At 39.7% G+C, this 15,447-nt stretch overlaps 1 protein-coding gene across 4 annotated transcripts in view; it reads left to right on the top strand.

The window, feature by feature from the left end:
- GAS2L3 (growth arrest specific 2 like 3) overlaps nucleotides 1–15,447 on the top strand; it is a 49,489-nt gene that overhangs the window by 19,084 nt on the left and 14,958 nt on the right. For 2 of the 4 annotated variants that reach the window (XM_027855854.1, XM_027855853.1), the window contains exons 2-4: nucleotides 7,016–7,143; nucleotides 8,221–8,268; nucleotides 15,161–15,329. In XM_027855854.1, the coding sequence (XP_027711655.1) occupies nucleotides 8,245–8,268; nucleotides 15,161–15,329 (193 nt within the window). In that variant the 5' untranslated portion in view covers nucleotides 7,016–7,143; nucleotides 8,221–8,244. The remainder of the gene's footprint in view (nucleotides 1–7,015; nucleotides 7,144–8,220; nucleotides 8,269–15,160; nucleotides 15,330–15,447) is intronic. The other 2 variants (XM_027855855.1, XM_027855856.1) reach the window with 1 other exon arrangement.

The following is a 15,447-nucleotide window of genomic DNA, read 5'->3' as shown; positions in this document are numbered from 1 at the left end:
ATAATATAATATAATATAATATAATATAATATAATATAATATAATATTGCCTAGAGCTTGGTGAAAAGATGGCAAGTGCTTCTCTGCTGGAAAGCAATAGAATATAATTAAATTTAAATTTGATTAATTTAAATTTAATTCAGATTTACACAGATACTTCACAGGTGTTCACAAGTTGACATCCAGAAGATGCATTCTGCTGTCACTCACTCACCACCTGATTGGGTGGTAGCTGTGGAAGGTGGCAGACCTTAGGGAGGAGTAGGGTCATAGAACCACTTCCCTTACTTGATGAGCATAGGGCATCCAGGGAGAAGTAGTTTTTGAAGTCACTAATAGGAAGTAACTGGGAATGGGGCTGTTCACTTTGTCATCTTTACAACAGCACAGTCCTATGTGATGAAATTGATAAATATGTCCCAGATAGGAAGCCCTATCCCCCTGCATGTCCATTGGGAAACTTGCTGGGAATCACCCTTATAGGGACTTGGTACAATTAAGGGCCAGGATTATACTTTCAGAATATACAGACCTGTTAGATGTATTTAATAAAGATGGAGAGTGTCATTTGCCATTCCAAGAGGACTTTAATTGCCCCATATACTTTCTCTTCAGAAAGTAGACAGATGGGTGGATTTCTAGCCAGAATAGACAGAAGTGATGAGCACTATGGACCTATTTGAAAAAGAGACCTATGTGAAGAGAGAGTGGGGTGGGAGGAGAAAGTGTGTGAGCGTAAGAGAGAGAAAATGTGAGTGAGAGAGAGAATGCATTTATTTGGCTATTTTGATCATGAGCAGAAGTGCTTCATTTCTATGGTGGGGTTGGCAACTGCAGTCATGTATTGTCTCCGGGGTCTCAAAGAAATAATGATCTGTAACTGTTCTTGCTACCATTTATCTGTTCTGTCCTATGGAAAATAAAAAGACCCCACATTTATAGTAAAGTGAATTTAAAGAAGCCTTAGAATCTTGTTACAGTTTGAACCAGAAGTGAATAGAAGACAGCTTTCCAGGTGCAACTTGGCCACAACAAATGCTGGATGATGCCCCTTGGGCTGGCCAAGGCCTCAGCAACATTTTGTAGCTTTGTAGACCTGATGAATAGATTTGTTGTAGCTTGCTGGGATAACATCTTAATGTCTTCACATCATACGCAGGAACATGTCTCCTATGTAAGGAAGGTATGAATTTAGTTGTGGGATGATAGCTTGTACAACAAGGTGGAAAAAAATACACATTAAATTGGTCCCAGGTAAGACTTGAGAGGTTCACTTTTGGGTCAGATGTACTGGAGATGAATCCTGAGTATGTTCTGGGCCCTGTGGAACCAGGTGGTATCCCAGGAAGGAAGCTCCTTGCAGTGTCAATTTGGAATTTCCTATTTCTAATAAATCAATTTTACACCAGAGTTTTTGCCGCTGATGGGGAACTTTCTGTTACTTTTATGAAAGAGAAGCAAAAATAGGGTGCATCCAGACATTGAAAAAACTTTTCATGAAAAGCTCAACAAGGCTTTTATGAAAAAAGCCATCATAGTGGCTTCCTGAGCTTAAGTGTGCATGTGTGTGTGTATGTGTGTGAAGATGGATGCACTGAGGAGTTACAGAATGAGAGGAGGACTTAAATCTGTTGCCTATAATTTGTTCTAGTCAATTTCTCACTGAGAGAAATTTTATTATTAGTAATAGGGAGAATTGCACTAGAACAGGAGTTCTTAATCCTTTTTGTATCATGAGCTCCTTGAGCCATCTAGCGAAGCCAGTAGTGAGCCTCTTTTCAGAATCGTATTTTTAAGTATATAAAATAAAATTCATAGGATTACCAAGGAAGTCATCAAAATACTTAAGAACAAAAACAAACAAGTTCAACCTGGACCCTGCACCAGAGATGTGGTGGTATTACGTAGTGGAGTGTGATGGTATCATCTAGTGGAATATGGTACCTACTGCTAGTCTTCTGAGACATAAAGGTTTTAGATGTTGTAAGGAAGCTTGATCTTGTCAGTGGACACTTCTGTTCCTACATTTCCCCCCCACTCAGGTAATTTGTATCCTACATCTCATAAACCCCTTGGCATTGACCTGGAACATGGGCTTAGCAGAAAATCTAGAGGGGAAAGAGACATATAAGGCCTTATACATACGAAGAGACATACAAAGACTTATAGACCTCTCAGGAACATTAAAAGGTAGGGGCAAGTCAAGGCTACAGTATTTTCCTTTTTGTCTGATGGTGTGTCCACAGGACCAGATGAAGGAGGTCATGTGACTCACTGTGATGTATTGCTAGCTGGGCATCCAGAGCAGAACTAAATGAAATACTCTTCCTTTGCTACTGGTGGTTGGCACAAGAGGAAGTCCTAGGATCTTTTCTAACCTAGTATACCACAAAATCCTGCCAGGAACCATGGAATTGGCTGCAACTGTAGCTTGTTTCCTATCTACTCTTGGTTCCGGAGAGATTTCGTCTCCATGCTTGGATGATAAAGCCATTTTCATCGTGGTGGATCTCTTTTCACAAATGTGCCACTTGACCTTGTGTCCTGGATGCCCCCTTCATCCCACATATATTGGTATTTCTTAAAGGGGAAAAAACACAGTTATTCCTTCAGTCACTCTGTGTGTATGTGTTGTGTTGTGTTGTGTGTGTATGTGTGTGTGTGTATGTATGTATGTGTGTGTGCATGTGCAACGTAGGGACTGGATTATAAGCAGGATTGGTCAGGAAGGGTCTCTGTATAAGCCCCCTACACAGCTGACATTACTGCCCAGAGATGGCACAAGAAAGGGCCCCTATAACCACAGGAGGTGAGTCTACTATGAGCCAGGCACTGTACCAAGCACGGAGGGTACAAAGAGGCAAAAGACAGTCCCTGTCCTCAAAAAGCTCACAGTCTAATGGAGGAGACAAGCAACAAATATACCACAGGATACATAGGAAATTAGTAAGAGAGGGAAGGCACTAATAATTAAGAAGGGTTGGGAAAGGCTTAATGTAGAAGATGAGATTTTAGCTGGAACTTAAAGGAAACACGTGAGGGAGGGAGGAAGAACATTCAAGGCATGGAGGACAGCTGAAGAGAATGCACAGAGCTGAGAGAACATGTCTTGTTCATGTAAGAGCAACGAGGCCAATGTCACTGGAATAAAGAGTATGTGGTAGGGAGTAAGATGTAAGAAGACTAGAGAGGTACGAGGGGGCTAGGTTATTATGAAAGGGCTTTGAATACCAAACAGAGAATTTTGCATTTGATCTTGGAGGCAATAGGAGCCAATGAAATTTATTGAGTAGGGTAGTGACATGGTTCAACCTCTGCTTAAGGAAAATCACTTTCGGTGTCTGAATAGAGTATTGTTTGTAGTGAAGAGAGATTTGAGGCAGGAAGACCCACCAAAAGGTTGTTGCTGTAGTTCGGGTATAAGGTGGTGAGGGCCTGCACCAGAGTGTGGCAGGGTCAGAGGAGAGCAGGGGACATATTGTGGATATACTGCAAAAGTGAAATTGACAGGTCTTGGCAATAGATTGAAAATGGTGCGGATGCAGGGGCGGGGTTGGGGGGGAGAGGGAGAGGTAGCAAGGAGTCTAGGATGACACAGGATTCTCAGGTTTGCAACCTATGTCACCCTAGACTCCTTGCTACCTCCCCGCCCCTACCTGCACCATTTTCAATCTATTGCCAGGGCCTGTCAATTTCACTTTTGCAGTATATTCTGTTTTTACCTAAACTGCTTTATAACTATGCTTTTGATGGCAAAGAAGAAAGTGACACTGAGAAGAAACCAGCCAAATAAGTACCTGAATATATTTTAAGGCAGGAGAGACATAGGGTTTAGGGAGAAAGAGGATGAGTTCCATTTGGATATGCTGAATTTAACATGTCCACTGGACATCCAGTTCAAGATCTCTAAATGGCAGTGAATTTGGAGGTCAGCAGAGAGGTTAGGGCAGGATATGTGGTTTTGAGAATCCTCTACATAGAGACAGTAATTAAATCCGTGGGAGCTGATGAAGTAACCAAGTGACGGAGAAGGCTCAGTATAGAATCCTGTTGGACCCCTTCAGTTAGAAGGTGGATCCAGCAAAGGAGACTGAGAAGGTGCAGTAGACAGGGGAAAAACCAGGAGAAAGTGGTATTCTGAAAACTTAGAAGAGATTATCAAGGACAAGAGGGCAGTCAGCAGTGTCAAAAGTGCAGAAAGGTTGAGGAGAATGGGATTGGGAGAAGGCCATTGGATTTGGTGATTAAAAGATCGCTGGTAACATTGGAGAGAACAGTTTTGGTGGAATGATGAGGTCAGAAACTGGATAGTAAGGAGTTAAGAATAAAGTGAGAGGAGAGAAAGTAGAGGCACCTATTGTATATAGTGTTTTGGGGGATTTTAGCCACAAATGTCAGAAGATATATATAGGGTGATGGTTACCAGAGATGGAAGGGGTAAGTGAGGAGTTTTGGAGGACGAGTGAGATATGGTCATGTTTATAGACAATAGGGAAGGAGTCGGTAGACAGGAAGAGATTGAAAATAATATTGGGGATGACAGAGGGGAAAGTCTGTTGGAGGGGATGGGATGGAATGGGATCACTTGAGCAGGTAGAGGGTAAGGAGTAAGGCCACCTCATCATGTGAGACAGGGGTAAAGAGGAGATAGTGGCAGTGGGCATAAGAGTGGTATGAGACCAGGAAGAGGGAAAAGAGGGAGGTCATGGCAAGGAGCTTCATTTTTTCCTGTAAAATATAAGGCAAGGTTCTCAGCAGACAGGATGGAGAGGAGGTGAGCCATGAGAAGCTCAAGGAGTGATGAAAAGGTTTGGAAGGGCAGCTGTGGAGAATGGATGAATTGATAAGGGTGGTATAGTCTGATTGCCTAGTAGCAAAGAGGGCCACTTGAGGTAATACAGCATAAATTTGTAGTGGACCCAATCAGAATGGTTACATGATTTTCTCTGCCTTTTTTTCAGTAGCACTTGTGTAGGAATGAAGGCTGAGGACTGTGGGAATGAACAAAGCTGAGGCTTGGCAGAGTACAATTGGTGAAGTGAAAAGGGGGCTAGAGACTCAAGAAAAGGACATTGTAGGGTTGAATGGATTTACACGGGTTCAAGACAGGGAAAAGAGAGACAGTGACTAGTGCTGGGGAAATGGCCTGGGAGAGAACTGAGGGGTCAAAGGATTTGGAGGTCAAGGTGTGGACAAAGAGTAGAGTTAGGTAAGGGAAGGCAGAGGGAAAGTTGGAAAGCCAATAGATTATGGTCAGATAAAGAGATTCAGATTGTATTTAGATAAGGGCATTTCATAATTCTTGACCTTGGAGGTGGTACATTTGTGGGTGATGCCTTTTAGAAGATCTTAATTCCTTCAGAGCTTAGGTTAGATGCCATCTCCCCCATGAGGTCTTACCTGATCCACTCGAGGTTGTTTTGCTTCAACTCACCCCCATTGCTGTATATTTATTTTGTTTATACTTATATAGGCCTATGTATGTACACATCTCCTATAGAATGTCAGCTTCTGGAGGTCAAGGACTATTTTGCTTTTGGCTTTTTTTCATTTTTCCTTTTCACTGTGCAGCACAGTGCCATAGCTAAAGTCAGTGCTAATAAATTCCTATTAATTGATTGGTACTAAGGAAATGGAACACATGGTAGTTAGATATTCACTGGCCAGAACATGAAGATCTGAATCTGGTGGTCTGAGAATGTTCGGTACACCAGCTGCCTATCTATGCTTGGAGAGACATTGGCCTTGGCTAGTGTGGGAACGCATTGTTTCCTCTGAGTTGGCTTTACCCACTGAACAGTTTTCTCGTCCTCACTTAAAAAGGAAGATTTAAGTAGGGTTAATAGTGGTTTAGTTTTAGGGAGAGAAAGGATAGAAAACACGAGATGTGCAATGACTGAGAAGTAGAAATTAAGGTAGAGAGAGAAACAAAGTAACTGAAGCTGAATGGGGAAAGAACGGGAGAACTAGGGATGGGATGGCACTAGAAATTCAGGGTTAGAAGGGCTCATCATGCTTGGGCTTATGTTAGGAGGAAGCAGGTATTTCAAGTGTGCCACCTGGATGCTCTCAAGGTTGCGCATAACTGGCTCTTATTTATCCATCTCAGTCAGTTTCTGCATAGATTAAAAACCATGATTTTCACAGGCAGCACTCTGTTTTCAGACATACAGCTATATTGTCATTCACTTAGATTTTTTCCCCATAAAACATATTCAGGTACTTATTTGTTCCTTCTCAGTGTCACTTTTTGCCACCAAAAGCATAGTTATAAAGCAGTTTAGGTAAAAACAGACAAAGGTCAAGTGTCACCATCTTGTTCACAAATTCTTTATTTCATAAAAGCAGATTATGTTGAATTTTCCATAAAGTACAACCAGCAAACATTCTTGTGATAGCTTCTCGGTGAATGCATCACTGTCTCCGATTTGCACTTGCCTTGCCATTTAGGCCTCCTTTTGTTTCTGCTTGACAGTAGCAACTGTTCCAGCCCTTGTCTGATTATGTGGGACGCCTTCATTTAATGGGAGCAGCTTCTTTGCTGCCTCCTTTTTTTTATAGGCAAGGAAGCCTCTTACTGGGGATCTTTGTTGGGGACAATGCGTTATTTATGCTAAAGAAAAATGTATTCCCCTTTGAATGAGCCCGTGGGAAGCATAACAAGGTCATTAGTTATGCTCAGTTTGTCCCCTGGCTTTTGCTTATAGTAGAGAGTAGCAAAGATGACATCAAAAAGGGACATTCTGCTGTTGTTGGCATTTCATGCAAGGAGAATGTCATGCAACTTGGGTCTCTTCAGTTAGGTTCAACTCGGGTTCAGTAATTTAGCTGACTTTTATGAATTGCTTTGGTTCCATAAGGAAGTAATTTATCTTGAAAGTAAAATAGATGTAAGTTGCAAGATACATAAGGTATGTCTTTTGTCCTGGGAAGCTGTGACAGAAGAAAATACATCTTTACTCTTGAAAGTGACATCATTGTAATTGATTTATCGTAATTAATTTGTATTTCTCAGTATGAAGTGATTTGTTGGTGTTGGGGTACAAAGAGCTTTTATAATGAAATCCTGAATATGGACCAGATGATTAGACTGCTCAGAATCAGTCAGAGATTCTAGTGACCTCCCGGATCAACAACACAGAAGTAAGTAGCCAAGTGGTTCTGAATGTGAAGAAAATGACTTTTTCCTGAACTTACACAGCAATTTTATATTAAGTTGAGAAATCATCTTTAGAATTTCACCAAGGTATTTCTAAGGAAACCATGGTTGTGGCTGAAATTCCTGGTTGGGTCTTACGCCTAAGAAATAGACAAATATATCTAGATGATTTCCTTGTGGGTGTTAGGTATCTATATTGTTGAATTAAATACATACCTGTTTAAAAGCTGTTGTGTTTTTCATTGTAATAGTTTACTTGTTAAATCTTTAGATACTCAGAAGTTAGTTCCATTATAAACATCTACTTTGCATGAGCAAAATTTTGGTTTAATGACAAAAGTTGAGGGTTTTTTGTTTTGCTATGTTGCTCCCTGGCAGAGGAAGATCATGATGCTACATTCTGATAAATTGTCTATTTATACTACGGCATATAATTTGTAAATTTCCAAAAATATGATGTAGACTAGATAAAGATAAAGCAGAGTTTCAGCATTAATTACTACAATCTAACATAATTTCTGTAAAGAAATATATAAATGTGAGGGAATCTTTGAAAAAAGGAAATACTGTTATTACATTTTAACCAAATGCTACTAGAGCTCCTCTGAACCTGGTGATAAAAGTCATATATTATGCAAACATTTTTCTATTTTCCATCTTTCAGAAAAGAGAAACAGATTAGCTAGATTAGCATTATGTCTCTTTGGAAAGAGCATTCTTTATTTGAAGGCTGAAGATCTGAGTGTGAATTTTTACTAGTATTAGGCATGACCTGGGATTAACTCACCTAACCTCATTTTAGTTCATTGACAGTTTCTTCGTCTGTAAAGTGAATGACCTTGAGTTGGTGATCTCTTAATGTCCTTTTCACTTCTTAATGTTGTGATTTTGTTTTTCCTCTTCTGACCAACTAATTCCTCCACAGGGAAGAAAAGCCTTTTTTGGCCAATCAGTTCACTGAAGCAGGTTCCTAAGCTGTAATCTTGTATTAATTTTGTTTGGGTAAAATGGGGAGAAAAGTTAATACCTTTTTGTATTTCACTTTTTCTGTCTTCTTTCAGGAAAAGAATTTAATTTCAATATAGATGACCATGCAGCATGCAGTTCAAGTAAGTAATCTATGTTTACCCAAAGACACAATTGCAGTTAAATTCTAGGCATAATGCAAATTGAATTATAAGATAAAGTCTCTTTCAAATAATTTCTGAAATTCTTCAGTTTTGGTAACTAGTTTTTAAAGTTGTATTTTAATACTAGTGATACTCTGTGGTTTTCTGGGTTTGTCTTCTGGGTGGTTTTTAAATTTTGTTTTTGTTTTTTGCCAAAAATGCAAGGATCAAAAAATAGCTCAAGGTCAATAGAATTAGCTCACTTACACTACCCCAACAAAAGATAGATATAGTCTTCAATTTTTTTTCCCACTACCCTTTTGCACATAGAAGTTGAATTGATTTTTTTCATCCTGTGGGAAGTAGGAACAAATATTAGGATCATTGATCTGGAATTGGAAGGAACCTCAAAGGCCACTTAGTGCAGCCTCTTGTTTTACAGAGGAGGCAGCTGTAGGCCAGAGGGGAAGTGACTTACTCAGGAATACACAGATGGTGGCCATCACAAGTAGCATTTGAGCCTAAGTCTGGACTGGAGAGCCAACACTCTTTCAGCCACACCACACGGTGGAGAGAACTGCTTAAAACATCAGGAATATAAAAAATACATATATGGAGAGAATTAATGGGGGGGCGGGGCAGGATGATGAAAAAAGTCCAGTTTGGTTGGCATTCAAAGTTGGGGTTTCTATAGTTATTTTTAAACCCAAACAAGACATATTCTTTCCCATGGTGTAACACAGAAAAATATTAGATCTTAGATAAAAACACTTCAGAGCTCCTCTTGGAACTATCAGACAGGGCTTAGCTGCTATTAAAGCTTCACCATCTCCAAGGTGGAGTTAAATTTCTTTCCTCTTTGATGGCCATAATAACAGCAATAACTCCTAGCATTTTTGAGTGTTTTAAGGTTTGCAGAGCACTTTATGTATATACTGTACCAAAAGTATCCAAAAGTAGAGATTTGTCTTGTGTAAATAAAACTTTTATTGTATTTTAAGAAGACACAAAAGCCTTTATTTTAAGGTTACAACAAGAAAGACAAGGTTTTTTGTTTTTGTTTTGTAAAGAAAAGTTTATATCTGACACAGTTATTTGGTCCTAAGGGCAAGCCCTGCACCAGCTGGTCAATTGGCTTTTGCTCCCATTTTTCCTCCCCTATTGTGTGGAGCTACCTCTTCTTTAATAGGTAGAATACCCCAGGGCCCTGTTTTCCAGCCAGTGCTTGGAAATTCATGACAATCTTTCAGAGTCCTTAGTCTTGGTCTCACCTTGCTGTCTTATCTCCCTTGCACTGTCATGCTTACTTTTTAAAACTCTTATTTATTCTCAAATCTGTAACTGAACTGATCGATGCATCTTAGCTCCACTCCGTCAAGTTTCAGGAATTTGCCATTTCAATTAATTCTCAGCTCTGTTTTTGTTTGATTCTTTTCTCTTCATCACTTCACTGAAATTGTTCTTATATATAACTCCGATCACTTCTCATCCAAGTGTAATGAGCCTTTCTTAATTTTCAGTTTTCTCTGTTGCTTTTCTCACAGTCTTATGCTCCCCTTTTCCTCAAAGCTGTCCCTGACCTTAATTTCCATAGACCCAGTGCTTCTTTCAAAGCTCCCTTAGGTGTGTCCCTTGGAAGAACCTTCTGGGAATGCATTTTCCCTAGGGTTTTCTCCTTTTTTCTGTCACTTTTTCTACTGGATGCATTTGATTACTTGATCTCTTCATGATTTTTTCTGTAAAGTAAATGTACAACCAATTTGTGTGATTGATTTTCAGCTATGAAATTATATTGAGATTATTCTTTCCACTTTTCTCTTATTTCAGCTGTCAGTGATAATCTGTAAAAGTTTGAGATCTAGACAACACTCATAGCCTTTAAACATGCATTTTTTGTTGGTAATATTACATGTTTTAGAAATAATAGCATCCTGCCACATAGTCTGGCTAATTCTGAAGAGAGGACGTTGTGTTTTGTTTGTAATCCTAGGATTGATTTAAGAGACATCTTTCTATAATATGATGAAAACTAGGAATTTACTTTGCTGAAGTTTAGTCTATCTTTTCTCATTTTCCCAAATGCATTATGATGTCAGTTATGTCAAGAACCTGTGGTTTCACAGATGTGAGTACTCCACCAAAGCAGATCACAGCCCTTTTTAAAATTTATAGCTGGAATTCTCAGCAATGCAGTGATCCGAGACAACTCTAAAGGACTTATGATGAAAAATGCTGTCTATCCCCAGAGAAAGAACTGATGGCGTCTGAATACAGATTGAAGCATGCTTTTTAAAAACTTTCTTTATTTTTCTTGGTTTTTTTTTTGTCCGTTTTCTTTCACAATATGACCATTGTGGGTATGTTTTGTATGACTACACATGTATAGACTATGTCGAATTGCTTACCTTCTCAGTGAGGAGATGGGGAGGGAAGGAGTGGATGTGGAACTCAAAATTTTAAAAATGAGTGTTAAAAATTGTTTTTATATGTAATTGGGGGAAAATAAAATATGAAATACATAGAATTTTTTAAGAAAAATTTCCAGCTGGAGAGAGTTGCCTGTGACTCAAGGAGTTAAAGAATTTTGTTCCCAGACATATCATGACTGTTAGAGGCGAGATTTGATCCCAGGCAGGTCTTTCTGAGTCTTCCCCCTCATTTTGCACTGTTTTCACATGTAATTTTAGGTAAACTCACCCTTTTGTCCCATGCATACTTCCTCTGCACACACACTAATTTTCTGGCTAGCTTTGGCCGTCTCCCTTCTACCTCATCCATGTGGTTGAGAAGAATAATACTGGTGAACACATTCAGCCAAAGCAGATATTAGCCAGAGAACATTCGAGCCTGGAGATTGGAGGGGATTGAGTCAGATCTAGCCCTTGAGAGGGGAGGGGAGGGGAGGGGAGGGGCCAAGGCCAAGCCTAAGGCAGCGAGTGGTGTCGAGGTTATCTAAAACGTGTTCTGGGCCTAAAAGTCCTATGCAGTTACGGTTTGGCCATGTCTATATCTTTGCTGTATTCAGAATGAGATAATTATATAACATTCAGGAGAAAACAAGGTTTTAGTCTTTAACCTGAATCTAGCTCAGATGTCCCAGGCACAATTGGCTTTGTTCATGTCCCTGAATGACAGAATTCACTACGTGTCTGCTTTTGTTTGAGATTTTTCCCTTGGTTTTCCCATTTCCCTTCTTGCCTTTTGTGGTGTGTGTTTTCCTCCTTTCTTCCCTTGAGATTTCTCCTGTTTCTTCTCAGAGGATGCCACGGGCTGATTTTCTTCTGTGTTTTTATTAACTGTAATGGTGCTGAGCCTGCCAATTTGGTGTGGTAGTCTTTGACATAAAAGTATTTCAAAATACGTTGTCTCATACATATATAGGACTTTTATGTTAAAAACCTATTTTAGATTAATTTATTGCTTTTGGACAATTATAAACATGACTGCCTCTTTTAGAATTTCAACAGTTTTGTACTTTCACTTTATAAACCATTTTGTTCATTCAAAGATATCTAATAGCATTTAAAATTTTATACATGTGTAACCTATAGCCCAGGAGTTCCCAAAATATCTGGGCTCATGTGGACTGGATCTGATCCTGAGGGCTTTTCTCCAAGAGGAAGTATTTAACTGTGTTCAGTTTAATATATGCTTAAAAGAACTAACTGTACATGGCAGGAGTTCCTGGTTTCATTTATAGAACAGCCCAGGGATGGTGGTGCAGTGCATGGGAAGAAGGATCTTGTGGGGTGATCGTGGCAGGGAAGCCTAGGTCTGCTAAGGTTAATAGCAGCCCCAGAAGCATCTAGTGCTCATTTCTTGCCCCATCCTCCATCCTTGCTTGGGCCATTTTTCTACTCATTCTTTTCTAGCTCTTCTCATACTTGCTTCAAAGGGAAAAAGTTTCAAGGTTATGCAGATGTGAATATATATTTAGGCATATATGCTCTGGAAGATTATTCACTTTAACAAACCTTCTCATTGGCTCTGCTGCCACCTCCATTAAAGGCTAAGGAAAATGAACAGAATCTCAATCCCAATCTCCACATTCAGTAACCAATGCAAATAGCTCAGGTTGATGGCCATCAAGTTTTATATCACAGGCTTAAATACCATAGATACCTAAAGTGGGAAAAAAAAAAACCCACCCAGAAGCTGCCCATGCTAATCGTTCATTTACCAATGAAATGAAACCTGGAGGACTTGCTGATACACTAGGTGATGGAGTTCAAGATCCGAAAAAGTCTCAGCAGGGCAGACTAATGGGCAGAGTTGAGTAAGATTATACATTTCACTCATAAATATCAACTTAGATTCTTGGGTTAAAAAAGTCAACTTCAGGGGCAGCTAGGTGGTGCAGTGGATAGAGCACCACCCCTGAGTTCAAATGCAGCCTCAGACCAAACATTTGACACTTACTAGCTGTGTGACCCTGGGCAAGTCACTTAACCCCAATTGCCTAAAAAAAAAAAAATCAACTTCAGAAGGAAGAGCGAAAGGTAGAACTAGACAGTAGGGTTTAGACTTCTACTAGGCAATAAACTCAAAATGAGTCAGTAATTTGATGTGACAGCCCAAAGTGCTGTTATTATCCTTGGCTATATTAAGAAAGGGCCAGTGTCCAGTTGAGTGAGGTGATAGTGCTGCTCTGCTCTGCACCGGTCAGACCACATCTGGACTTTGACAGGCTGCCAGAGGAGAGCAGCTAGGTGGGTAGTGGAAGCTGGGACTATGCCCTAGAAAGAGCCTTTGAAGGGACCAGAGAGGATTTAGCTTGGAGGATCAAAGACTTAATGTGGGGCATGATAGCTCTCTTCACTTATTTGAAAAGCTATTTATCATGTGGAACACTGGTTAGACTTGAGGTTTTTTCTCAATTATGTCCCCTATCCTTTTCTTATGATTATCCTTTTTTTCTTGCTTGTTAATGAATTCTGATCTTTGCCCTGACAAAATGGTGGTCTGATTGTGCCCAGACATCCGTTTCAGGGATAACTTCCAGATCAATAACAAATCTTTTCTTAGCTGAATGCATGAACGAAGCATTTATTTAGTACTATGTACAAATAGAAAAGCAAGACAGTCCCTGCCCTCGAGGAGCTCATACTCTAATTGGGGAACTGGCACGTATGGAAGGTTTCAGCTGCCAGTCCTAGGGAAAGGTCCCATGGTCCTTAGGGGGAAGCAGCAAAGCAGATGGTAATAAGACCTCTTCTCTAGTATCATTCCCACTGTAAAAATCATTTTTTCCCTTTTTTCTTTCTTGCAATGCTTTTCCATTCTTTCCACATCTAGCACTTAAACTTCTTTTCAGGAAAAAATTATTTATGCTATAAAGAAATCCTTGTGTTGTCTACAAGTCTTTAAGCCTCTCATTCCTTTTCCTCAGCCGTGATTTCTCGTGTATTTCTCACTATCTTCATTTTTTCTCATCTTTACTTTGAGATCACCAAGTATCGAAGTGAATGTTGGTTTAATTTGGAGGATTTCATCACATAATACCTCTTTATCCTCAGCAACCATTGTTGGTGCCTAAGCTGCAATTATTTTTATGGTGTTCTTTTTGAACATATTTAGCAGTACTACTGCAATATATGATGATCAAATAGCTCATTAAGTAATGTTTTTTTTTTTTGCCTTTGGACTTTTGATAAAACTCACTGCCCCAATTCCTGTTTTTGCCTCTCTATGGAGTACCCACGAGTCATCTTTCCATTAAGCCATAACTTCTTTCTTCTGGTATAATTTATGGCAGAAATGTCAAGATGGATATGATTCAGATCCTGCAGCATTATCTATACTTTTTAGTCATTGGGCAAGTGTCTTTCCTTTAGAGTTATCAACAGTCAAATTGAAGTTTAATTTACCTAATAATTGTGATTCTTAATACCTTTTGCCTCCTTTTCTTCCACTTTGCTGCCATTACTGCAAAAGTTGAAGTCTGCCTTGAAAACCTGAGGACCATTTAATATTTTTCCTTTGTTTCATGGGTTGCTATAAGCCAAGAATATCATCACAGTGGCCCACCTGCTGGCATTGTCTGTCTGTGTTTAACCTGACTAGTTCTTGGAAACCAGCCACCACTTACTGCTAAGGCCATGCTTGAAACCTTTCTATCATAGTATAACCACCAGGCTTTTGGCTTCACTGGGGCAATGTGGCCATAGGATGGGATTTTGTGGAACAGTTCAAAGTCTATAATAAGGTATAATTTCCTAGTCCTTAGAGCTATCCAAAAGGAGAATGGGCTACCCCATGGGTCTCGGTTTCCGCCTTTGCTGGTGATGTTTTCAGAGGCTGGAAGATAGCTTGGTAAGGTTGTTGTAAACAAGATTCCCTTTCTGGTTGGAGGGACGCTGAGGATTCATCCTTTTTGGACATACTTCGGATCTGTGGCTTTCCCTACATGCTTTGGAGTCACATAGCCCAGTCTCTTTGTTTTCCCTTATGTTGTCCTGTTAGAATTTGAGTGACTTGAGGGAAAGGACGATTTAGTTCTTTGTCTTTGTATCCCCAGCATTTAGGACAGTTCCTGGCATATAATAGATGCATAATAAGCAAATGCCTGTTAAGTGGCTGTTTGACCCTAAAATTGGACACTATAAATGAATACCTAGGGTGTCCATTACTTTGTTTTCATTTTGAAAACCTCCTTTGCTTGCCTAAGAGGTTTTTTGTTCTTTGTTTTTTGTTTTAGTCTGTGTTTATATTCCGCCAATTTATTGCTCTTTGATTTAATTGGATCTCACTGGGTGTTTGTCAAAAAAGTGCTTTTTAAAGCTCAAAATAAATGTGAGCTATTACTTTAATAAAGAAAAATGTAGGAAGGCCTTTCAGTGTTTTTTGTAGCTTTTTCTGTTATATTCATTCAAATAACTAATTTTTTTTTCAGGTGTGGTTTGGCGATGATCTTCCTCTAAGCCCCCGAAGTCCCCTCACTCCCCGACATGGGCCAGGTTTAGCAGATGTTTGCCAGTATGATGAATGGATAGCAGTACGCCATGAAGCTACTTTGGTACCTATGCGGGAAGATTTGGCCATCTGGCTAAATGGTTTATTGGGTAAGGCTTTGAGACCCTTTGTTGAGTGAATTCTGAGAGAAACATGATACAAATTGCCCTGGTGTGTATGAGTGTGTGTGTGTGTGTGTGTGTGTGTGTGTGTGTGTGTGTGTGTGTG

The sequence above is a fragment of the Vombatus ursinus genome, unplaced genomic scaffold (genome assembly GCF_900497805.2).
Source record: "Vombatus ursinus unplaced genomic scaffold, bare-nosed wombat genome assembly UNPS02011334.1, whole genome shotgun sequence".
Taxonomy (NCBI): domain Eukaryota; kingdom Metazoa; phylum Chordata; class Mammalia; order Diprotodontia; family Vombatidae; genus Vombatus; species Vombatus ursinus.
Note: the sequence above shows the minus strand (reverse complement) of the source record. Positions and strands in the feature narration are given on the sequence as shown.